Raw genomic sequence first — 24536 nt, 5'->3', positions numbered from 1 at the left:
GTCTCAGTTTACTTGCCTACAGCATGGGAACACAACGTGTGCTACCCCATCCAGCTCACAGGTTGTGTTTGAGGCTCAGGAAAGCCAGAGGTGCTCAGACAACCATCGCTACCAACAACAACCCTTGGCTTTCGGTCTGGGTTGGCCTAAACCCCAACTGCCTATTCCTAGAATCATCCTGGGGCTTGCTAACATGCAGCAGCTTCTGGGCCCCATGCAGCTCAGAATCCTCACCCCAGTGACCCTGACACACAGGGTCAGGCCCCAGGTCACACATAGTCAACATGGTCCCCTAAGGTGGAGGAGAGCTCACCTTCCGTGGTAGCCCTGACTCAGTCCTGGCTGCCCTTGGGACCCTGCCCCCAAACCCTTGCCCTCACCATGTTGAGCAGCTCTTGCAACAGTCGATGGGTGGGGGGACCGTGACTCTGCAGAACCTCTTGCAGGTGAGGGTAGCCGATGCGCTCCTTAAACACCTCCTGTGCAGGGATGCGTGGGAAAAGAGTGTGTATGTGGGCCCCAGGGCGTACTCACACCACCCCACGGGAACCCTGGAGGAGGCATCACCTTTCAGGGCCCCCTTGCCTGGCTCTGCCTCTGGGTCACAGTGCTAGCAGAGGAATAGGTCTACCTCGGAAGGCTGCAGATGGTGGTCAGCCACAAGCATCCTTCTGCCCTCCAGCTCTGAGCCAGGATAGCCAGCTCCCAGGACTCACTAATGACCATGCTCGCCCAGGGGACTGAGCCGTACCCCAGAGGGCAGGATGGTCACCTCCCCAGCTCACTTGCTCTGACAGCCATCAGCCAGGCCTGTTCTAGAGACAACTGGTCAATTTAACTCCCATCCCACACCCCTACTACAGCAGGACCGCAGCATCCTCACCTTGGCGGAGGGGGAGCCGCTCATGACGCAGGTCAACACTCTGACTACGTGGACTGCAATGGCGTCTGTGTCCTGGTCCAGTACCTTGGGGTGGGGAGGGGCAGTCAGGAGAGGCAGGTGCCAGGACGTCGCAGCTGGCGGCACCCTGCAGTAAAAGGGGTGCAGGGACAGGAACAGATGCCCCAAGGCAAGTAGCTGAGTTGGCTTGGGGCCCTGGGAGTGTGGCAACCCTGTCTGGGCCATATAGTGCTAGAACAGAAGCCACCTGGCCCTCTACCTTTGCCCAAACTGCCATGACCCTCACCCTGACCTTGGGGCCCTCTCTGAGCAGCTTGACAAGGCCCACTCTGACAGAGAAGCCAGGGAAGAAACCAAGGCTGGGAAGGGCCTCACTGGGATACTGGGACAGATCACCAGTGAACCCTTTGGCCACAGCCCTCTGCCCTCTACTGTCCGGTGGGTTTATGGGCCCTGGTCTCCACCCATCCCCACCCAAGCTAAACACATGTGCAGGCAGGCTGGCAAGTGCCCCATCACCCATGATGATTGACAGGGGGTTGGGGAATTTAGGGACAATCAATCACAGGATGTTAGAACCAGAAGAACCTTCGAGACCTTTAAGTCCTACCCTGCCCCTTTCCCCTAGATCCAGGTGGGGATACTGAGGCTCACCCTGGCTGAACCCAACAGCCAGAGGTATGCTACTCCTTTACCCTGCCCTACCGAGGGGCTGAGAGGTCAGGAGGGCTTGGAGAGTTTGTCAGCAGGTGCCAGGCTGTATTTTGGCTCCATGGGGCCCTTGGTCCCAGCTCTGCCTGACTCCGCAAGGGACCTCAGGCAATCTTTTCCCTCCTCCAGGCCTCAGTTTCCTCATCTGTAAAAAGCAGGGGTCTCACTGGCCTTGCCTGCTTTGTAGATGAATGGACATGCAGGTTCTCAGAAAACAGCCAAGTGCAATAGACACACAGGGCTGCTTCATGAGGACAAAGCCAGGGCGGGGCTCTGGAGGTGGGGGCCCAGTTGTTGAGCCACCAGAGAGAGGGTGCCCCATGCAGAGCCCCTGACACCCCGCAGCCTCCTACAGCCCCCATGCAGGGTGAGGCAGGGAGCACGTCATGAGGGCGTGAGAGGATAGGGAACTCCCAGTGACCTGCTTAGGGCAGGTGCAAGGATCCAAGCAAAGAAGTGGCCCCATGTGGGGGACCTCTTTCTCTGTGAGTGACCACAGCCAAATCCCTGAGTATCTGGCCTCTTGTTTCCCCTTCTGTGCAATGGGGGTGGGGTGGTTGAGTATCGAAGGTTCCTTCCAGGTTGGCATAGCCAAACCCCAGCCCCCAAGACTAATACAAGCCAGGGAACAGATCACAACTGCGCCATTTCCTAGGATTGGGATTTGGAAGGTAGGTGAGACAGCATGGGGGACCCAGCCCCGTCACTAGGCTATACCAGGCCTGGCATGTATCTGCTCGTTCCCCCTGCATAGTGCAGAAAGGCTCAAAGAGGGAGCCCCGGGGGGTGGGTGCCCAGGGACGTGGGTGCCTGAGCTGGTCAGCCCCAGGGTGGTACCTTCTGGACATCGGGCTCGGTCAGTAACCAGGTAGCCAGGTCACTGTCCCCCTCAGGGGGCGCCCGGGCCTGCAGGTACAGCTGTTGGGGGGGAGGCACAAAGTGGAGGAGGCAGAAGAGAGAGAAGATGGAGGAAGGGTGGGATTAGAGCAGGACCTGGAGCAGTTGCCAGGATTCCACCCCATAGGGAAGGATGCGCCCTGAGCCCCAGGCCGAGCGCCCCACCAGGCACTAGGGAAGAGGAGGGGAGCTGAGCCACCCATACCCTGCCCAGAGGGACAGAGCCGGGGGCAGATAAGTGGGCAGGGATAGGCACTGCATCCAGAACAGCGGAGCCTTCCTCCTGCCCCTACGTCTGGAGTTGGGGAAAAGGGAAACAAGGGGCCAGGGCAGCTCCCGTCCTTCTACAACACCCTCTTCACGTGGGGTCCAGAGCCATCCTGAGCCCCAGGCCCTCCCACTGAAGTGCAAGTCATCCCACCAGCCCAAGTTTGCTCATCAGCAGCTCGGCATCCACACGTGGTGCCCCCAGCCTCTGGGGTCCAGGCCCCCCACCCCGGCCTGGGCCCCGCCCACCTTGCTGTTCTGGATGAGGCGAATAAGGTGTTCAAAGCAATTGTTGCTGAGGAAGGTGGCCTGCAGCACTGGCCGGTCCTCACATGCCAGCATCATGGGGATGGCGTCTGTGGAGAGGTCAAGGGTCAGCCCTGCCCAAGCCTGTCTCAGCAGCGCCTCTGGTCAGCCTTAAACCTTCTTCCCATGCTGCCCAGGCCAGCCTTTCCATCATCACTTGGGCCTTCCCTTGCTAGTGCCACCTCCCCAAGAGCCCAAGAGGCTATACCCACCGAGCATGCTGACCCGTAGGGTGATGAGGGCCTCTTCGGGGTCCAGGCTTGGCCCGGCCGGCCAGTCGGCATTAAGGACATGGAAGTAGCCCTCAAGCAGGGCTCGGAGCTCTGGCCCCCGGGGGGGTGTGCGGCTGGCGTGCAGGACATGTACCGCACCCACCAGTGCCTCCAGTGCCAGCGGCACTAGGCGGGGGTCCTGGGCTGGCCCGTGGCCCCAGCCCCGCACCACATTCAGCAGGCCCTGAACAGTGCCAGCGCTCACAGCCTTCTGCCCGTTCTCCTGCAGGTGTGGGCAGAGACAGGCAATGGGCAAAGGGCTCACCCAGCAGAGAGACCCTGAGACAGCCACCCTCGGGCCCCCAGGCTCCTCCCAGCCTACCTTCCCTCCTGCAAGGACAGCACCAAAGAGGTGGATGAGACGCAGCAGGAGCACAGGAGGCAAGTGATCCGCATCCTGCAGGCTCTCTGGATGGGGGTGGGGAGCAAGACAATGTCACAAAGCTTGCAGGGCTCGGGGTCCAGGGGACCACACAAAAGGTGGGTGCCCTGGGGTGAGTGGGGGGCTGGGTCAAGGAACAGGGCTGGGAGGCCCAATCTGAGGGAGAAGACCAGGTTCTGTGCTGGGAGTCTAAAATGTCATGACTCTATGCTAGGAGGTCTGAAGAGGACACAGCCCTTCATTGGGGAGCTTGTAGGGGGTATGGCCCTGCCCTGAGAGCCTAGCCAGCTCCCTGGAACCTTAAGCCCCAAAATGAGGACCCCAGGGTGAGCACCCCCCATGCACTTCCCCATGGCAACCCAGGGTTTAGTTTCTTAGATGCAAGTCTCCTGGTCCCTCTGCCCTGTGATGGCTGGAGCATCCCGTGACCGGCTCTGGGGACCCTGCCGTATCTACCATACAGATGCTCCACACACCATCCCCCTACACCCACACTGGGGACTTCTAGGGGCTTTCACAGCATCATATCTGGGAGGCCCACCTGGCCCTGCTCCAGTAAAGCTGGACAGGATGCCAGGACACGAACTGAAACCCAGAGAGCAGAAAGGACCAGCCCTGGGTCACATGAGTGTGTGGGCATTGGAGGGGGGAATGCAAAGCTGCCTTGATACCAGTGGGATGCGGTGGGGGGCCTCCCGTGGGACAGGGCTTTCAAGGTGAGGCCTGATAATGCAGTTGGCCTGGGAAGGGAAAGGAAACAGTATGGGCAAAGACCAAAGGTGGGATAACTAGTTGGATTCTAGGAATGAGAGGACAGGACCATGGCTGGAGAGCGGAGAGCAGAGAGCAAACGGGGCTGGAAAGGAAGGCTGTGGAGAGGATTGGATTCTGAGGGTGTCAGGCCCCCACTGAGGAATTTACAGTAGGGGAAACAAAATCCAGTGTGTTTTAAGAAGAGTACTCAGGCTGTGGGAGAACAGAGGCAGGAAGCTTCCCAGGGGCATCTCCCCTCTTGGAGCTGTTGCTCCCATTCCAAACCCAGGCCCGCAGCTCCCTGGTGCATCCCAGAAACACTGAGATATTTCCTAGGCCACCACCTTCCCAAACCTGGCCTGTCCCTGTCCAGACAGCATCCTGCCACGAGCCCATCTGAAATCCTGTCCAGTGTCTTCCAATGAGAGGAGAGAGGACACTCAGGAGCAGAAGGTGCCCAGGGAGAACAGGTGGCCAGAGATGTTCTGGGGGGTCAGCTTCCCTAGGAGTATGGGAGCAGGAAGGGGAGACACCTAATGTAGACACTGTCTTGTGGAGGAGAGGAGACTGGGTGGAGCTACAGGGACAAAGAGATTGGACCAGGGAGTTTTAAGATGATCCAGATCAGAGGGGGGTACAAGCAATGGTGGGGGGGGGTCCCAAGAGACAGGAGAGAAGGGGGAAGGGAAATCGACTCCCCCCGAAAAGAAATTACTCATTTTGTGCAGACATGCCCTTCCTCTCCTCTCTGCCCCTAATCTCCTACTTGCCTTTGGAAGCCCACTCAAATTCCCATGGTTCTCCCAGCCCTGAGTGCAGCCACAAGTGGGTCCTATCCTGCATATGCAATGGGGAACCAAAGGAGGGGGCTCATGTTTGGGCGCGGGGCCAGGCAGGCCGGAGGTGGGGCCTGACCTCGGAAGAAGGTGCTGAATCCACAGGGCAAAGCCGCAGGAGGGAACTTGTACTTGCTCTTCTCCTTGGAGCTGATGACTTCCCTGGCAGGTGGGGACAGGGTGGGCAGGGGCCGAGGTGAGGCCAGTACTTCACTCCTCCTGCGTCATCCTCCCCTCAGCAGCCTGCACACCGGCCCCTCCCACCTCCGCACCTTGGCCAGTGCGGCCACCCCCATCCTGTCCCGGGCCTCCTCTGGGTCCTCTGCCTGCGGGCCGCCTCTCACCCGCTGTGCTGGCGCCGCCAGGTCTGGTAGGGGTCGAAGAGGCCCTCACAGAGGAGCAGGGCATGCAGGCCTACATTTTCCAGCTGGGACCCACGGCCCTTCTCCGGTGGTGGGGGTCCTTTCAGCTGTAGGCATGAAGAGAGGGTGAAGGGGGGTTAGCTGGGCCATGGCTACCACCTGCCAACCCCCAGGGTAGAGGCCACCTCACCTTGGCCACCAAGTGGGTCAGCAATGCCAGCACCCGGGGCACCAGCACCTGGCCCCAGCCTGCCTCTACATTCTCCGGGTTCCTGGGAAGTGAATGACGGGAGAGGTCCCGGTGACAAGCCAGCCCCCACCCCGGCCCAGAAGTGCACATTCTCTCACCGTGGAGAAGACAACAGGGACCCACCTGCAGAGGATGACGAAGAGCTTGAGCAGCAGCAGGGCTTGCTCCAGGTCCCCCTCGTCTAGCTGCTCGGCCAGCACGTGCAGCGAATCCCGAGGTAGCAGCGGCACCTCCGCACCTGCCTCCTCCGGCCTGCAGGGAGCGGGGTCACTAGGCGCCGAGCACCCCTCAGTTTCCCGCCCTCCATGTAGCTCCAGCCTCACCTGCGTGGCTCCAGAGAGGACAGTGAGATGCTCTTCTCGAAGGTACCCACAAAGGCCTTCAGCCACTGCTGCAGATAGCCCAGGTCCTTCTGCAGGCAAAGGAGTTCGGGGGAACAGTGGTGGGGGCAGAAGGGGCACAGTGGACAGGGGAGGGACAAGGGGATGTGGACAGAGGTGGAAAGTGAATGGGGGTACACAGAGATTGCAGGCAGAGCAGTGGGGGTGGAGAAAGGGAGGGATGGGTGGGGGAGGAGGACAGGAAGTGGAAGGTCAGCATCAGAGGACTGCCTTACATATTGACCACTCTCTCAGGGCCCCCATCTGCTTTTCTCAGCCTCCCAGTCTCCTCTCCCACTTCCTGAACCCTTGGGGACCCAGGCAAGCCTGACACAGGCAGGGGAGGGACTTAAGTGTATACATGCCTAGGGCATGGCTGTGGCCCACAGGGGTGCTGGGGCTAAAGGTCTCCCACTCACCAGCCTCCCTGAACCCAAAGCTACGGGCTGGGCTCTTGCCTGCCACCTTCTCCCAACTCAGCAGCCACCACCCCCAGGAAACCTTCCTTGACTGTATATCCCAGGCTGCATGTGCACCATCGACCAAGCAGACCCACGCACACACACATCCCCCACATGTACAGGCAAAATGCCCTGCCTCACCCTGGGAACCTCCGCCCACACCCTGGCTGGTTACCTGGACCCCAGGCCCCAGAGCTGGTTCCATGGGTAAGAGGGACAGCGGTTGAGCCTGAGTTTGGGCGCCACCAGCCAGGGAAACTTTGGTGTGAACGGGAAACGTCCCCTCCCACCCTGGCCCCCGGGGCAGGAAGCGCAAAGTCACGGTGGGGGAAGGGGGCCGCTTCCTCCCGGCAGACCGCAGGGATGTGGGAGGGCCTGGGGCACCCAGGGCCCAGCAAGAGAAGCTGTGAAGGACCCAGCCTAGCACCGGGGGTGGGGCCTGCAGCACAGAGGGGCGGGGGTCACATTGCCCTGGGTGGAGCTTGTGGACAGAAACTAGTTCTACAGGCAAGACGTCCAGGAGAACTCCAGGATAGGAGTCAGGGCAAGCCTATCCAGGGACAGGCTGTGGTCCCTGCTACTATGGTGCCCTTCATTCAAGGCACCCACAGCTCCCTGACCTGGGTCTAAGGCCTCAGGCCCAGGAAACGACGTTGAAGGACTCATCCATACCTCTGCCCCACCCTCCTCCCGCGTCCAGGCTCCCCATCTGGCCCTGCTGGTCTCTTTGCTCCAGGGACACAGGTAAGCCCTGGACTAGCCCTAATCTGTTCTAACCTCTAAGCCCCTCCCAAGGCATGGAGTGGGTGGTGGCCTGGACCTGAGCTCCTCCTTCCATCCCTCCTCCTTCCCTCCTTCCACACCAGCCCCATCTGGAGCACCCACCCTAACCAGCAGGGCCCAGAAGGCAACTTTCTTTCCCAGGGGCAGGGGGGAAGGACAGGTTCTATACTGAACATGTAGGGGCAAGGGACACATCACAGACAACACCCTGAGACTGCTCCCCAGGTGCCACAGACCTCAGATCAAGGACCTCCAGAACTACCTTTGCATGGACGGCTAATTTTTTGCCACTTGTGGGCCCCAGACCACAGGGCCAGGGCTGAATGGGCCCCAGGGAAGGGGCCTGACCCCAGCAGACTGGGCCAGGCCCCCAAAAAACCTAGACAGAGCAGCCCTCCACCCTGTGGTTGGACACCTTCCTTGTACATTTTGTCACAGAGCCAAGGCCCAGGCAATTCAGAGAGGGGCTGGGGCCACCAAGGTGCAGGCCCACACCACTGTGACTTTTTGCCTGTCAGTTACCTTTGGTGACCTCTCCACCCTCTGCCGCTGGCAGCCTCCCTGCTCACCTACCTCTGTCTATACCTCTCCTCTCCACAAACCAGCAAGGACACCAACATGCCCAACCCTGAAAACACCAGAGCAGGCCAGGGCTCTTAGACCATTTCTTTTGAACTCTTCCCACTGCAAATGGGAAAACGGGGGGCCCCAGAGGGGATGCCTCATCCACTAGCACAGTTGCAGCTGAACTTTTGTTCTAGACCAGGATCACTCATGGTGGCTAGAGCCAGTCAGCCCAAGCTGACCACATGACCCACGACCCTGCCTCAATGACCCCACACATCCCTCCTTACCTTCAAAATTGTCCCAACACCATCCTCCCTTCTTCTAGCCCCAAACCACCCCCAGTCAAGCCACAGTCTCTCCCACCCAAAACCTGAGTCCTTCTTGCCCACTGCAGCTCTGCTGAGCACCTGTAAGCCCACATTTGACCATGTCCTCCCTCCCTGACCCAAAGATAAAAGGCTTAATTGATAAGCCAGGCATTCTGGGCCCCTAGTCCAACCAGGGACTGCTTCTCCAGCCTCTCTGCCCTTCCACATCTGTGATTCACATTCTCCTGTGCAGGCCTCTGATCTCCCCATGCCCCACTGCCATCTGTGACTTGGGCTTTTGGTACTTAAGCAGGAAACTCCCACCCTCCTCATGGCCATCACCTGGATCGGCCCTCCCAGACCTGACGGGCCCCACAAACTCTGCACACCCCTGTTTTCTGTCCCTAGAACCACACCCTCAGCCTGTCCAGTCCTGCAAACTTCCAGCAGGTCCAGGCTGGGCTGGGTTCAGGTCTGAGGCAATCAAGGCAGCAGCCTTTGTGGGTTCTGGAGGGGCAGGAGGGGTCTCTAAAGCACAGTAGTAGGCAGGGGTAGGGGTAACTGCCGGTCTTGACTCTGGGGGTCTCACCTCTCCTCCCCGGGAAGCCTCGGCCTGGCTCTGACCTGGGCCCCATGGCTTGAGGCTGCAGTGCTGGGGCGTGAGGGAGTCCCTGCAGGCACCAGGGCTGGGAGGCAGGGCAGAGCAGGGGCCTCGAGCATGGAGGCAGTGCTGCATGCCGAAGGCTCCAGAGCCGGCGAGAGGTGGCTGTGCTGCTCAGGATCCCCACGCTCCTCTCAGAGCTTTGCCTCGCTGGCTCCTCCTTCCCTTTCCAGCTCTGAACAGGAACATCGGTGGGCCAGCCCAGTCCCCACCCCAACCTGACGGGCCAGGGTCCCAACCCTGCCCCTCCCATGAAGGCAGGTCAGGAGCAGTCACACTCCTCCCAGGGCCTTGCAGCAGGGGAGAAAGCTGTGGGTATGGGGGTCTCAGAGTCACCCCTGTAGGGACCCCAGTCTATGCCCAACCAGCCCTGAGGACACTCAGTGCTGGAGGAGGGGGAGCTCCCACGGGTTGGTTAGGTCCTGGGTGAGCATGGAACTGCCACTTCCTCAGAACTCCGAGGTAACCCGGGAGGGCTGAGGGCAGGCGGCTGAGGCGTGGATGGGTGGGTGGGGCTGTCTTTCAGAGGGACAGGGACCACTGAGCGCCTGACACCGTGCTGCCTGAGACCTGCGTGCCTTACCCCGAGCCTGTAATCAGGCCTGGCTTGCCCTGTGTCTCAGGGACCAGATCTTGCTCCGAATCCCCCATCCCCAAAGTTCCTTAAACAGTACCCAGCGCCCCCAGTACCCATCAGTTACCACTACTGTCTGAGCAGCCGGTCAGCCACCCTACCACAGGCCCAGGGCACATCCACAGCCTCCCCCCGACATCCGAAGCCCCCCCACAGGTGGTGCCCACCTCATCGCCAGCCTCACATGCCATATTCACTGGCTGCCCCACTGGATATTACTCACTGCCCCCACCGCCACAAGTCTGCATGTGCTTTGCTCTCCGTGTTTCCTCTGCTTAAATGTATCCCCATCAGAGCCAGCACCTTCCCCAAGATGCAGCCCTGTCTGGTACTTCAGAGGCCGGGGGTGCCAAATTGAATGTGGTTGAGGGCAAGGGTTCTGGAGTCCAGACCTGATTCTTACACTTGGTAGCTTACTAAATATTAATCTCTCAAAAGGGAACCGTCGTACACTGTTGGTGGGAATGTAAATTGGTACGCCCACTATGGAGAACAGTATGGAGGGTCCTTAAAAAACTAAAAATAGAGCTACCATGTGGTCCAGCAATCCCATTCCTGGACGTATATCCGGAGAAAACCATACTTTGAAAAGATACATGCACCCCAATGTTCATGTATCATGAACAGCACTATTTACAATAGCCAAGACATGGAAGCAACCTAAATGTCCATCAATAGATGAATGCATAAAGATGTGGTACATATACACAGTGGAATATTACTCAGCCATAAAAAGAATGAAATAATGCCATTTGCAGCAACATCGATGGACCTAGAGATGATCATACAAAGTCAGAGAACAACAAATATCATATGTTATCACTTATATGTGGAATCTAAAAATGATACAAATGAACTCATTTACAGAACACAAACAGACTCACAGATTTAGAAAACAAACTTATGGTTACCAAAGGGGAAAGGTGGGGGGGAGGGATAAATTAGGACATTGGGATTAACATATACACGCTACTATATATAAAATAGACAATCAACAAGGACCTACTGTATAGCACAGGGAACTCTACTCAATACTCTGTAATAATCTATATGAGAAAAGAATCTGAAAAAGAATAGATATATGTATAACTAAATCACTGCTGTACAACTGAAACTAACACAAATTGTAAATCAACTATATTCTGATATAAAATAAAAACGAAAAAAACAAAACAAACGATTAATCTCTCTGTTTCAGCTGCCTCTTTAAAACCATCTCTTTGCTTAACAGGTAAAGGCTCTCCAACCACACCCATCACCATCAGCATGTGGTAAGGTGAGTGGGAGCTCCACTCCCAAATTCAGGGGCTCTGCCTTCCCAAGCCCTTGGCATTCCAGGGCAACACTCATCTTCTCCCCACCCACCTCCATGAGTGACAGATGAGTGGCAGACCTTGGTTCACTGGCAGAGCCAAGGTCCCATGGGCCACTCCCCAGCTGGCTGTCCCAGGCAGGTGGAATGGGAGGATCTTCATGGACCCCAGGTTAGCGCTAGAAGTAGGGTAGGGAGAGAAGACTGAAGCTCCATAGTGGTGACTCTTCCCAGTCAGAGCTGCCTAGGTGGTAGTGAGCACCCCATCTCCTGGAACAGGCAAGCAGAAATGGGATAGGGTGGGGTGGGGCCTGACCAGGATGACCTCCTTCATGTGTGGGGGTCTCCCCACTCAGCATTAGGAGGGGGATGGCAACGTCAAGCTGAAGGTGGCTTTTGGCTACACCAGGACGACTGGAGGTCAGACTTGGAGGGCCTCGGGCCAAGGAACGAAGCAGGAAGATGGGGACTTTGCCAGAGGCAAGGACAACTGAGGCTAGTGGTCCAAGTGCCTAGGTGGCTGGGCCAGTCTCTCCCCCTTACCTGGGGAGGGGGTCTTGAAAGGCATGGACCTTCTGGTCTCCATAACACCCCTCAGGTTTTAACCGTCCCCTTGTCCTATCACTTTGGAAAACAGGAATTTCCTTTCAGGGTCCCCATAGTAACTGACCTGTTTCCACGGTGACCCCACACTTCCACATCAGCTCCCCAGTTGCCATAAAAACTCCAGGGCTTACCAGCCCCTCCCCCAACCCTGGACTCTGTGCTACTCTCCCCATCACCTCAGTCCCTCCGTCTTCAGTTGCCTCAGTAATAAAGGCAGGTAGGAGGAAACCCTGGTTGCCCCTTTAAGGTATGGAAGAGGGTTGGGGAGGGGGGGTCAAGCACCAAGGAGGTCCTTTTTTCCAATTTCAAGATGGTAAACTGAGGCACAGGAAGAAATATGACCCAGCTAAGGTCTCAGAGGGAGCAGAGGGCCTGACTAGGTTTCCATGAGGCAGTAGAGCTCATCAGTCAGGGGTGAGGGACCAGGGAGGGGCGGGCAGAGCAAGGTCAGCTCAGGCTCTGACCCGACCTTCCTGGAACCCTGAGTCCTCAATGGCATAAGCAGAGAGTTCAGCCTAGGCTCCCCACCTGTACCCTGAATGTTTGTCCTGTCCTGACTTTGGGGACCCTAAGTGCCCCTCAGCTTTCATGCTCCACAATGCTCCCTTTCACTGGAGGGCTACTGAGCAACACTACTGCTCCGGCCTGAAAGAGGGCCACTCATCTGCATAGTTTGCATAACCTTTACAGGCCACCCAACTGGGTGCTGCCCCAGTCCCCTTATCCTCTCCCCCACCTCCTAAGCCCTCACTGGGGAAGCCCTGCTGGGTTGAGTCCTCTGGATGTGCCCCCACCCATCCAACGAACTTGCCTCTCATAGTTCCCACTGCCGTGTGCTTGCTCCTCCTGTTCCTGTGCACTCAGCCCTCCAGGCCCAAACGCAGTCCTCTGGTAAGACATCCCTGATCAGTCACCCAGACATCCAGCTAATACCCAAGGAGCACCTACTAAATGTGAGGCGTGGGGAAACCGCAGAGTAGCAAGCACAATGAGGGTTCAAGTGGGGACACGCCTGGGCTGAGGTCCAGCTTGGGCTGCGGGAACAGGCGGGGAAGGCCTCCTCAGACAGGAGGGAGAAGGCTCCAGGCAGAGGAAACAGCTTGTGCCGTCCCATGGTGCAGGCCCACCTGAGTCTTCCCGCCCACTGGACTAGACCTTTCCTGGGTAAAGGAACACAGGATGGAGGCTGGGCCAGAGCTCTGCCAGACTCCGCCCCAAACCTGTCCGACGACCTTGGTACGACCCTGCCTTGGTTTCCCCACTAAGGCTCTGAGGGGCTCAGACTGAGTGATGTCCAGGGTGCACTCTGGCCCTCCTTCCTCCTTCAGTAGCCACCCACAGCCCCCTCGCCCACTCGTGGCCCCAAGAGGTAGGGGGTGAGCAGGCCTGAACCTGGGGTCTGTGAGGGGAAAGGAAGGGCAGAAACAGGGGTGCTCCCAGGGCCTAGACCCACAACTGGGGAAACAGGTTTGCCAGCTGATGTCAGCTCTCACTGTTGAAGGGAGGGGCGAAAGTATTGGGGGAGCCTACTGGCTGGGTAGCTGGCCATTTCAGGGGTCTCTTAATACCCTCTCTCAGTTCGACCCCTTTACCTTATCTTCCCCTCTCCCCCAAGCACACACACAATAGGTCCCTGGCAGGGCTCAAAGTAGCACAGCCACCACTCCCTGGGAGCTCAGTACAGAGGGTGGAGACCACGTTCCGGGAGCAGAGGCAGGACCAAGCCGGCAGGAAGGCAGTGCTGGGAGGCTGGCTGGAGCTTCCTCTCCCCAGGAAACCTGGCCCCTCCCGGCTCCTGGGTTCACACTCATATCCTGGATTTGTTTGCCTGGCCCCGGGCCGTACCCTGCCTGCCCAGGCTTCTAAGGCTACAACCAGCTAGCCTGTGCCCCACACCTGCCCTGTGAGGTGAGGAGCTGGAGGGGGAGAAGGGACTCAGCACAGATGAATGCTAAACACCTGTGAGGGACTGACCACTTGCAGAGCTCAGCTAGAAGGGGCAGCAGGAGGTAACCACGTCGGAGGTACAATCCTGGGAAACTGCCAAGACACCCTTCCCCAGCAGCATGCCACCCAGCCTGAAGACCCACCATTAACAACCCTCCGACTCGTCACCTCGTTCAAGCCCCCCGTCGCCTGATCACAGGTGAAGAAACTGAAGACCAAGAACCTGCCCACGACCACGGAGACAATCAGAAGCTTGATTAACATCCCTCAGACTCATCACCTTGTTCAAGCCCCCCTTTGCCTGGTCACAGCTGAAGAAACTGAAAACCAAGAACCTGCCCATGACCATGGGGGCAATCAGAAGCATGAGGGCCAGAGGCAGGTTTCCTCCCAAATCTTTCGCTCCTTCACAAGGACCAACCTTTGGAGATGGAGACAGAGAAGCTGGGGTGAGGGGATCCAATGGGGCAGGGAAGCAGGAAACTTCTCTGGCCTGGACCAGCCATACTGGCTATCCCTCTGCACAGTCCAGGCCACCCGAGGCCAGGACTGTGCCAAATTTACAGATATGGAAGCAGAGGCTCAGGGGTGTAAAGAGCATGCCCTGGGTCACACCAAAGACAGACTCTACTCCATGCACTGCCTCTTGCCAGGTGCCTGGACTTCGCACCACCGAAGTGGGCTCAAGAAGCTATGGCCCTTATGGCCTGGACTCCTGATCCCTGGGGCCCAAGTCCTGGCCTGCAGTCCTGGGAGACAGTCAGCTAGCCTCTTCAGAGGGCCGGCTGATTTGAGCATGAACTTCCCCCTAGTGATGAGATCAGGGGCACACAATAGTGCATTGTGCCCAAGGCACACCTGAGCCAGGAGTATGATGCCAGGCAGGTGCAGGGAGGAAGGCTGGTGCTGGGTGAAGGGGAGGGGGGTCGTTACCCTGGGTTCTCTCCTTGCTGTGAATACATTAGGATAGTGGGGGCCTATGTGTGCGAGACACAGTTTGGGGTACACCTGGGTCAGAGTTGCTCCCTTCATCTTCTGAGGCCACTTGAGGTAGTCTCTGAGGAAGGACAGGGAGCTCAGGAGAAAATGGCCTCCCTCCATCCCTTTCAAACATCCCTCCCACCTCACCCGCATTCCCCATTTTCACCCCCAGCATCCAAGGCAAATCTTTTCTTTGGGCTGGACACCCCCCTCCCCCGTAATCCACACCCTGCCCCCCGGGGGTTGGGGTGGGGCCACCTGGGGTCAAGGAGGAGCTCACCACCCGCCGCAGGGTATCTGAGGAGTTGACTCAAGTCAGACCGAAGTAGAGACGCCTCCCTTGCATGCCTGGAGCCCCCCAGCCCACTCAGACCCGTCGGCCATGACCACCCAACTGGGCTGCGCCCACAGGAAGGGCAAGCCTAGATGCAAAGTAAGCCTCTCGCCCCTTCCGACCCGGCCAGCCTTTTTTTTTCCCGGGCCTCAGTTTCCCCATCTGTAAAAGGGGTAAGTGCCCTGTCTTGGTCCAGGCCCCTCTCCTCAGGGACAACCGAGGCTGCACTGTCCCCATCCAAGAGGCTCCTGTGAGGTGCGCGCCCGCGAGGGCCGACCCCCAGGTATAAGTGCCAGAGGCACCAGCCGGCCGGGGGCGCACACGTGCGTGCGGAGCCCGAGCACGCCCGGCCCGTGCGTATACACGGCCCAGGTGGCGCCGGGCGCAGGTGCAGCAGACGCTGGGCGCGCGGAGCTGTGGGCACTGCGGACTCGGGGCAGGGCGGGCTCACCTGCGCGTAGTAGAGTAGCCACAACTCGTAGAGCCGCTCCGAGGCGGCCATGGCCCGACCAGGCTCCGACCCTGCTGCACACCACCTGCCGCCGCCGCCGCCGCCTCCTCCGCGCCGCCCGCCGGTTGCCCTCGGCCAGGCCCATGGGCGGAGGGCGTCACTCCAGGGCGGAGCGGCGCGGTACTACTGAGGGAAGTAGTACTGGCCGCCGTAGCGCTCCTCCTCCTCCCGGTCGGCCGCAGCCCGGCTTCCTGCACTTCTGTAGCCGCCACCGCCGCCCCGCCTATCCCGGGACCGTGCAAAGGGCGGGGAGCCCGACAGAAGGAGGAGCCTGAGGTCAGGGCGGCACCGGAGGGCGCCCAGCAGCCCTGCCCCCCGCAATCCGCGCCCTCCGGAAAGGCCAATCTGAGCCTCCCGGACTAGGGTCGGGGTCAGGGATTCCAGATTTGCCCTACGTCTAGATCTAACCGGGACGCAGCCCGCCTGGCTGGAATGGCCACCATTCGTGGAAGGGACAGGCTCGCGGGATTGGGGGAAGGGGCTGCGGGCTGCGTGCAGATGGGCAGGGTCCTTCAATAACTAACGAGGACAACAACCGTGACGACCACTTGTAGAGTTTACCACGTGCCAGGCGTTGGTATAAGCGCTTATGGGGAGACCGAAGTGTCACTTTTTTAATCCTGTTGTTAGTGGAGCAGGATAGTGTGGCAGGAGTGCGGGGCGGGGCGGGGCGGGGGCGGGAGGGGGAAAACAGCAAGACAAGCCTGAAATAACTCCGGGGGAGCAGTTCCCTCCATCTGTTGGGCAGATCCCTGGAAGATTTAGGTACTCCTCGCCTCGCCTGGATCCCCTCCTCCAGGAAGCCTTCCTAGATACTCCAAATGGAGGCACCCTTCACTCCAGGGCTCAGCACTTGATTCACATTTTTTTCCTTTAACTTCAAGAGGTTAAAGGCTAAAGGGTACCTCATGCTTCTGTTTAACAGGCAGAGAAACTGGGGCCCAGATGGGCCAAATGAGGACCACCTGGGCAGTATGGACAGGGACAGAGGCCTGACTTTCCAGAACCACTGCCACCATCACCCCTGGGCCTCTTCCCCCACCTCCCCCTACCCCCCCGGGAGGTGAGGAGGGCCCATGATGTTGGGCAGGGGTGAGGCCCTTTGTTGGGGCTGGGGGGAAAGTTTGTGGGACCCAGAGAGTTACCATCAATTGGAGGAATTGACCAGCCTGGCGCCCCCTAGACCTTGGGTGGCCAAGAAGAGACAGACTCTGTCCCCATACCCATCCTGTTCTGTCCTCCTGGCTTCTTGGGCATCTCCTCCACTCTGGCCTTTTCTTCTGCTCCATCCATCCTACTTCTGACATTTCCTGAACACTTATTACATGCATATTGGGTACTACCTGCATACCAGGCCCCGGCAGGGCAGCCCACCCGATGCAGGGGAGAGGGCACCAAAAGGCCCAAGTTACAGAGGTCAAGAGGGTCGTTTGTGGGGGCCAGCTGGACAGGGGTCAGTGGCACTGGGGGTATCTGAAGGCAACTGGGAAGAAAGAAGTGGGTGTCCACCTGCTGTCAGCCTGGGAAGGGAGGCTGCAAGCAGGGAACAGCTTTGCTGAGAGACAAGTCACTCTCCCCAGGTGGGAGGAGGTGTGGCTCTGGGGACCTGGATAGCTGTCAGAAGATACTGACTTCAGCCAAAGTGGTCTCTCGGTTGTCAGGGCATGCTAATTAACTTGGGAAGGGATACCCTGGCAGCTCCTGCTGGGAAGCAGTGCACCTATTGGCGGAGGCCAAACCAACTCTCAGCTTAGTTCTCAGGAACCAAGCTCAGGGTGGTCCCTTAGGGCCCACTGGGCCCAAGTTGGGGTTTGCTCTTCTCCAGGTTAGGTAGTCTGACCCTGGGTACTTTGCCACCCCGCGGGGGGGGGGGCGGGGGGTTGGAGGTGGGAGGGGATCATCCATGAACCCAGAGGAAAATGGCCATTCAGCCAAGCCCTGCTCTGCTTAGGTTTTGTCTGAGCTGAGAGTGGACAGAGAAGGGCCCAGAGACCCATGAACAAGTGCATCCAGGAAGCCACTGATAGCTTAAGAAGAAAGGAGAGGCAGACCTCTTAGGCTGGGGTCGGAGTAGAGAGTGAGGGAAGGCTTCTTGAAGGCATTCGAGTCTTTAAGACTCAGGACAAGTGGACAAAGATGGGGCAGCGCATTTCAAGTGGCCAGCATGGTTGGCGCTTAGGTAAAACCAGAGCGATTGACGCGCTCTATCCTCCTTCACTCAGGTCTGGTTCCTCTTGCCGCTTTTTCCCTGATTGGCATTGGACGAATCGAGCCTTAGAGACTTCTTTGCCGACCCCCGACGAGTTAGACGTTTTTGTGGGGGAGGAAGAGGGCGGGTCCTCCTGTAGCAACTCAGCATTGGTTGGCTTTCAGGACTTCCTGCTCTCCCATTCTCGTCCCTGGATTGGCCGTGAGGGGTTCGTCTAACACCTTGGGCCTGCGCGCTGCGGGACAAGAGAAGAGTGGGGGCGGGGGATGTCTGCGGGCAAGATGGCGGCTACTGCGTCAGGTGTGGGCCGGTTAGAGGAAGAGGCGCTGCGGCGAAAGGAACGGCTGAAGGCCCTACGGGAGAAAACCGGGCGCAAGGTGAGGAATGCAGAGTGAGGGCCGTGGCTGAGGTACCCAGCGTTTGGATCCGGGATCGGGGCGAGAGGGCAGGGGACTACTGGGAAAAGGCAACTGCCGGGGACGCGCATGCGCGCTGCTGGAGCATGCGCACGGCGTCGGCGCCCGCCCAAGTCTGGGTCTGCGGGAGCGGTACTATGCTTGTGCTGGTGCTGTCGCGCGTGCGTTGGTATGGTAGGGCAGTGGTCGACGCGCCGCAGGCCCTTTGGCTCCTGTCCGGTGTTTCCCGTGTGGATTTCCAGGGCCAGTTTTAGTTTCATATGCTCGTTGGTTTAGGCGTGATTTGTTCGTGTCTGAGCACGCTGAATCTTCCGTTTTCCCATGACCAGCCGGCCTCCCATCGTGGTGAAATTCCGCGAGTCTGGCAGACTCTCCCTTGTGTGCCAGAGCGCCTTGGGCAGGGCAGTACGGGACTGCTCTGGGCGCCCGGCTGGATCGTTGAGTACAAAAAACCAGAAGGAAAGATCCATGTCTGGGTTAGGGTAGACCTAACGGAAAGAGGCGGGCGGTTAGTTCTTTACCAGGCTCTTCTTTGGGGATGGACCTCCTAGTCCTATTAGTTGCCAAACTTGGAAGCATTTTTCCTTGGTCTTGTTTGACACCAAAATGGTCTGATTCCATTTCTACTTCGTTGTTCTTTCCGAAGTAATCGAGAGGAAGGAGAACTCTGAAGTTCACTACTTCTGTGCGAACCCTGGTCCTGTCACTTGGGGTTGTAGGATTTGGGACTAACTGCTTCATCTCATGAGCTCCGGTTTCTTCATGTCTCCAGCGGAGGATAACAACCCCTAAACATTCATTCTCACTGGGTTATTTTGAGATCTAACAGGATAATCTGTTAGATTATCTGTATGCAAGAGCCCTAGAGAGTATATAGAGTACAGAGGATGGACGTTGTTCGTTCTGCTGTTTTGGGGTGGGCAAAAACTTTGTCCTCAACTGTACAAAATGCAAAGGATATTAAATATCTAGACCTGCAAGGGACGGGGGGAAACAGGGACTCCATTTTCCAACTAAAAAAAATCAGGCAGGTTGGTTTGGCCCGTTTCCTTTCTGCATGGCTGTCTGGTGTTCTGCGAAAAAGTGTAAGGGGAAGTAATAGAAAGTGAAAGCCAGCGGGATTGGCTTGTTTTCGTTGGCAATTTGTCGGCTCTGTCAGACAGTTATCCCTGCAAACTGCCTGGCCTAGGGATGCTCAAGACCTCAGCCTTTCAAACAGTAGCTAGTCAACCCGAGCTGTTTCCTTGGATTTAGGGTCCAGATTATGGAATTGGGTTTGAGGGCAGAATACAAAGGACAAAATGGCATCCTCAGGCCCCCTTACAATGGGAAGGATGCCCCAGGCTATCAGGAAAACTGGCCTTTTAAGAGGGATTCTCTCAATGCGCTGAAAATATGGACCTATTTTTTTCCCTTTACTTTTTAAAAAATTGTAGTAGAATATACATAACATAAAATTTACCATTTTAAGTGTACAAATCAGTGACATTAAGGATATTCACAATGTTATATAATTATACCACTATTTCCAGAACTTTTTATCATCCCAAATGGAAACTCTGTACCCATTAAACAATAACTCCCCTTTCCCCTCTCTCCCCAGTTCCTGGCAACCACCATTCTTTCTGTCTCGTTGAATTTGACTACTCTAGGTATCTCATATAAGAGAATCATATACTACTTGTCTCTCTGTGACTGGTTTACTCATTCAGCATAATGTTGTCAGGGTTCAGCCATGTTGCAGCATGTGTCAGAATTTCATTCCTTTTTAAGGCTGAATAATGTTCCATTGTTTGTATATACCACATATTGTTTATCCATTTATCTGTTAGTGGGCATTTGGGTTGCTTCTAGCTTTTGGCTGTTGTAAGTAGTGGGTATACAAATATCTGTTTGAGTCCCTGTTTTCAGTTCTTTTGTGTATATATCCAGAAGTGGAATTTTGGGATCATACAGTAATTCTGTGTTTAACTTTTTGAGGAACCGCCATGTTTTCCGTAGCTGCCACATCATTTTGCATTCCCACCAGCAATGCACAAGGGTTCCAGTTTCTCCACACCCTTGCCAACACTTTTTTTTTATGTTTTGTTGGTTATACACATCCGCCCATTTTTAAATTGGGTTTTGGTGGTTGTTGTTGAATTGTAGGAGTTTTAATGTATTCTGGATATTAACCCCTTATCAGATGGGTGATTTGCAAATATTTTCTCCCATTCCCAAGGTTGTCTTTTTACTTTGCTGATAATGTCCTTTGATGCACAAAGTTCTAAATTTTAATGAAGTTCAGTTTATCTTTTTCTATTGTTGATCCTGCTTTTGGTATCATACCTAATAAACCATCATCAAATCCAAGATCATGAAGCTTTCCCCTGTGTTTTCTTCTAAGAGTTTTATAGTTTTAGCTCCTACATTTAGGTCTTTGATCCGTTCTAAGTTAATATTTGTATATGGTATAACATAAGGATCCAGTACATTCTTTTGCATGTGAAGATCCAGCTTTCCTGGTACCATTTGTTGAAAAGACTGTCCTTTCTCTATTGAATGTTCTTTGTACCCCTGTTGAAAATCATTTAACCATATATGCAAGGGTTTGTTTCTAGACTCTCTGTTCTGTCCCATTGGTCTGTATGTCTGTCCTTATGCCAGTATCACATTGTTTTGATTACTGTAGCTTTGTAGTAAGTTTTGAAATCAGGAAGAGTGAGTCCTCCAACTTAGTTCTCTTTCAAGATTGTTTTGGCTGTTTGGGATTCCTTGAGATTCCATATGAATTTGAGGATAGATTTTTCTATTTGTGCAAAAAACACCATTGAGATTTTGATAGGGATTGCACTGAATCTGTAGATCATTTTGGGTAGTATTGTGATTCTAACAATATTAAGTCTTCCAATTCATGAGCATGGGATGTCTTTATGTTTATTTAAGTCTTTAATTTCTCTCAACAATACTCTTTTTTTTTAAAGTATTTGTTTATTTATTTATGGCTGTGTTGGGTCTTTGTTTCTATGCGGGGGCTTTCTCTAGTTGCGGCAAGCGGGGGCCACTCTTCATCGCGGTGCACGGGCCTCTCACTATCGCGGCCTCTCTTGTTGCGGAGCACCGGCTCCAGATACGCAAGCTCAGTAATTGTGGCTCACGGGCCCAGCTGCTCCGCGGCACGTGGGATCTTCCCAGACCAGGGCTCGAACCCGTGTCCCCTGCATTGGCAGGCAGATTCTCAACCACTGTGCCACCAGGGAAGCCCAACAATACTCTTTAATTTACATTGTACAAGTCTTTAGCCTCCTTGGTAAATGTATTCCAAAGTATTTCATTCTTTTTAGTGTTGTTGTAAATGGGATTGTTTTCTTAATTTCCTTTTCAGATTGTTGATTGCCAGCATATAGAAATACTGCTGATTTTTGTTCATTGATTTTGTATCCTGGAACTTTGCTGAATTTATTATTTATTCTAACAGGGTTTTTTTGGTTTTGGTTTTGTTTTGTTTTTTTGTTTTTTGTTTTAAAGAATTTCACTTATTTATTTATTTATTTTTGGCTGTGTTGGGTCTTCGTTTCTGTGCGAGGGCTTTCTCTAGTTGCGGCAAGTGGGGGCCACTCTTCATCGCGGTGCGTGGGCCTCTCACTATTGCGGCCTCTCTTGTTGCGGAGCACAGGCTCCAGACGCGCAGGCTCAGTAGTTGTGGCACACGGGCTTCGTTGCTCCGCGGCATGTGGGCTCCTCCCAGACCAGGGCTCGAACCCGTGTCCCCTGCATTGGCAGGCAGACTCTCAACCACTGCGCCACCAGGGAAGCCCCTGTTTTTTGTTTTTGTTTTGTTTTTTTGGTGGACTCTTTAGGGTTTTCTGCATATAAGATCATGTCATTATTGAACAGAGATAATTTTACGTCTCTTTCAATTTGGATGCCTTTTATTTATTTTCTTGCCTAATTGCTCTGGCTGGAACTTTCGGTACCATATTGAATAGAAGTGTTGAAAGCAGGCATCTTGTTTTGTTCCTGACCTTAGGGAAAGAGTATTCAGTCTTTCACCGTTGAGTGTGATGTTCACTATGGGTTTTTCGTATATGGTCTTTATCATGTTGAGGAAGTTTCCTTCTATTTCTAGTGTTGAGTGTTTTTACCATGAAGGGGAATTGGATTTAATCAAATGCTTTTTCTTAATCAATTGAGATGATCGTGTGGTTTTTTCCCTACATTTTATTATTGTATTATGTTGATTAATTTTGTAAGTTGAACCATTCTTGCATTTCACGAGTAAATGCCACTTAGCCATGGTGTGTAAACCTTTTAATATGCTGCTAAATTCAGTTTGCTAGTATTTTGTTAAAGATTTTTGCAACAGTATTCATAAGGGATATTGATCTGTAGTTTGTCTGGCTTTGCTATCAGGGTAGTGCTGATCTTATAGAATGATTTAGGAAGTATTTCCTTCTCTTCATTTTTTTCGAAGAGTTTTAGAAGGTTTGGTGTTAACTCTTTAAGTGTTTGGTGGAATTCACCACTAAAGCCATCTGGCCCTGGGCTTTTCCTTGCTGGGAGGTTTTTGGTTACTTATTCAGTCGTCTTTTTAATTATAGGTCTATTCAAATTTTTTATTTCTTCATGAGTCAGTTTAGTTACATCGTGTGTTTCTAGGAATTTGTCCATTTCATCTAGGTTATCCAGTTTGTTGGCATACTGAATACTACTTTAATTGGTTTAATCTTCACAGTTCTGACTTCAGAAAGCTCATGGCTGTGAACTCGTTTCTGAAAAATGTACATTTGGAAATCACATGACTTTCCTCTTGGAATTGAGAGCTCACTGGCCTTTGGAGTTTCCTTGCATTCATTTTAAGAAACAAGAGTTACTGTGAAGCCACGATTTTGATTCCATTGAAAGCTTTTTCCTTTCTTGGCATGCGTATCTAGGAGCTCCTGATTTTTCCACTCGTACAGTCCTTTTCCTGCTTAGAAAGCGAAGTTAGAATTTTTAGTTGACTCTTCGGTTTCCATGCAGTGGTGTCAATGGTGCGTTAGCAGTAGGTGATGAAATGTTGTTTGGTTTGTTTCAAAATGGGTTATTAGAGCTAGTAATCCATTCCTTCAACAGAGGTGTACTGAGCACCTACTGTGCACCAGTCATTCAGGCACTGGAGGTACCACAGTGAACAAAGCACACAGAAGTCTGTGCCCCAAGCAGCTTTCATTTAGCTGGGGGCACAGATGGTCAAGCAAAATGTATCTAGTGTTAGACGGAGATGGTGTTATGAAGAAAAGGAAAGAAGGAAGGAGAGATGGGGAGTACAAGGTGCTCCTATTTTACTCTGTAGCTCTAGCAGTTTAATTTCTTTATTAAAGGCAACAGTGTTTTCAGATTTAACATGGCTAATGATACCACCTGCCTGGCTTATCTTATCTGGTCTTGATGACAACCTTGAGAAGAAGGAAGAAGGAGGGCTAATTTATAGGTGGCAGCACTAAGGCCAATAAATGGGTGGTGGTTTTATTTGTCACATAAGGAGGAGGTATCCCAGGTGAGTGCTGGGGTTAGGAGGGACAATGAGAACAGGTGGTGGCTCTCTTTATGCACTGACTTGGACTGGTTTCTCAGAGGCAGGGTGGGGGCAAGTTGAGAAGCTTTCCTGTATAATTTCTGATTCCTTGAGGTTTTATGAATTACATCCCCAAAAAACAATAGTGGAAAAAGAGTATAGACCCAGGACTTCCCTAGCAGTCCAGTGGTTAAGAATCCGCGCTTCCACTGCAGGGGGCACAGGTTTGATGCCTGGCTGGGGAACTAAGATTCTGTATGACGCATGGTGTGACCAAAAATAAATAAATAAATAAATAAATTTTAAAATAAAGTAAAAAAAAAAAAAGAGTATAGGCCCTAAGTCCAAGCTGCCCAGTATGTACATGCCTTAATCCCTACTGATTAAGATCCCAATTAGTCCTGATTCTGGCCCTTCTTCCCACTGACAAGGACGGGTGTAGCCTTATTTGCCACGGTTCTTTTTTTTTTTTGGTATTTTTTTTATTGTGGTAAAATCTGTATGACATAAAATTTGCCATTTAATCATTTTTCATTGGCATTAAGTATATTCACAATGTTGTGCAACCGTCACCACTATTTCTAAAATGTTTTCATCACTCTAAACAGAAACTGTGCACTCATTAAGCAATAACTCTCTATTCCTCTCTTACCCTGGCCCCTTGTAGCCTCTAACCTACTTTCTGTCTCTCTGAATTTGCCTGATGTAAATACCTCATATAAATGGAATCTTGCAGTATTTGTTGTTTTGTGTTTGGCTTATTTCACTTAGCAAAAGTTTTCAAGGTTCATCCATTCTAGTATGTAACAGAGTTTCATTCCTTTTTAAGGCTGAAAAATATTCCATTATATGTACATACCACATTTTGTTTATCCAGTCATCTGTTGATGCACACCTTTTGGCAGTTGTGACTAATGCTGTCATTGGTGTATAAGTATTTGTTTGAGTCTGTG

General features: G+C 54.1%; 2 protein-coding genes across 6 annotated transcripts in view; one reads left to right on the top strand and one right to left on the bottom strand.

Moving 5' to 3' along the window:
- The window catches only part of NBEAL2 (neurobeachin like 2), a 30493-nt gene extending 14885 nt beyond the window's left edge, over positions 1 to 15608 (bottom strand). Inside the window, exons 1-12 of one of the 4 annotated variants that reach the window (XM_061196650.1) lie at positions 15363 to 15608; positions 6261 to 6349; positions 6061 to 6189; positions 5878 to 5959; positions 5670 to 5794; positions 5405 to 5487; positions 3677 to 3762; positions 3295 to 3577; positions 3026 to 3132; positions 2450 to 2530; positions 884 to 967; positions 381 to 479 (exon numbers count right to left, since the gene is read on the bottom strand). In XM_061196650.1, coding sequence (XP_061052633.1) covers positions 381 to 479; positions 884 to 967; positions 2450 to 2530; positions 3026 to 3132; positions 3295 to 3577; positions 3677 to 3762; positions 5405 to 5487; positions 5670 to 5794; positions 5878 to 5959; positions 6061 to 6189; positions 6261 to 6349; positions 15363 to 15413 — 1299 coding nt within the window. In that variant the 5' untranslated portion in view covers positions 15414 to 15608. Of the gene's footprint in view, positions 1 to 380; positions 480 to 883; positions 968 to 2449; positions 2531 to 3025; positions 3133 to 3294; positions 3578 to 3676; positions 3763 to 5404; positions 5488 to 5669; positions 5795 to 5877; positions 5960 to 6060; positions 6190 to 6260; positions 6350 to 6953; positions 6994 to 15362 lie in introns of those variants that run through there. The other 3 variants (XM_061196651.1, XM_061196652.1, XM_061196653.1) reach the window with 3 other exon arrangements.
- A 2257-nt stretch (positions 15609 to 17865) lies between these two features.
- CCDC12 (coiled-coil domain containing 12) overlaps positions 17866 to 24536 on the top strand; it is a 48649-nt gene continuing 41978 nt past the window's right edge. Inside the window, exon 1 of one of the 2 annotated variants that reach the window (XM_061196648.1) lies at positions 17866 to 18008. In XM_061196648.1, the coding sequence (XP_061052631.1) occupies positions 17898 to 18008 (111 nt within the window). In that variant the 5' untranslated portion in view covers positions 17866 to 17897. The remainder of the gene's footprint in view (positions 18009 to 24536) is intronic. The other variant, XM_061196649.1, reaches the window with a different exon arrangement.

This window comes from Eubalaena glacialis, chromosome 7 (assembly GCF_028564815.1).
Source record: "Eubalaena glacialis isolate mEubGla1 chromosome 7, mEubGla1.1.hap2.+ XY, whole genome shotgun sequence".
NCBI classification, from domain to species: Eukaryota; Metazoa; Chordata; class Mammalia; order Artiodactyla; family Balaenidae; genus Eubalaena; species Eubalaena glacialis.
Note: the sequence above shows the minus strand (reverse complement) of the source record. Positions and strands in the feature narration are given on the sequence as shown.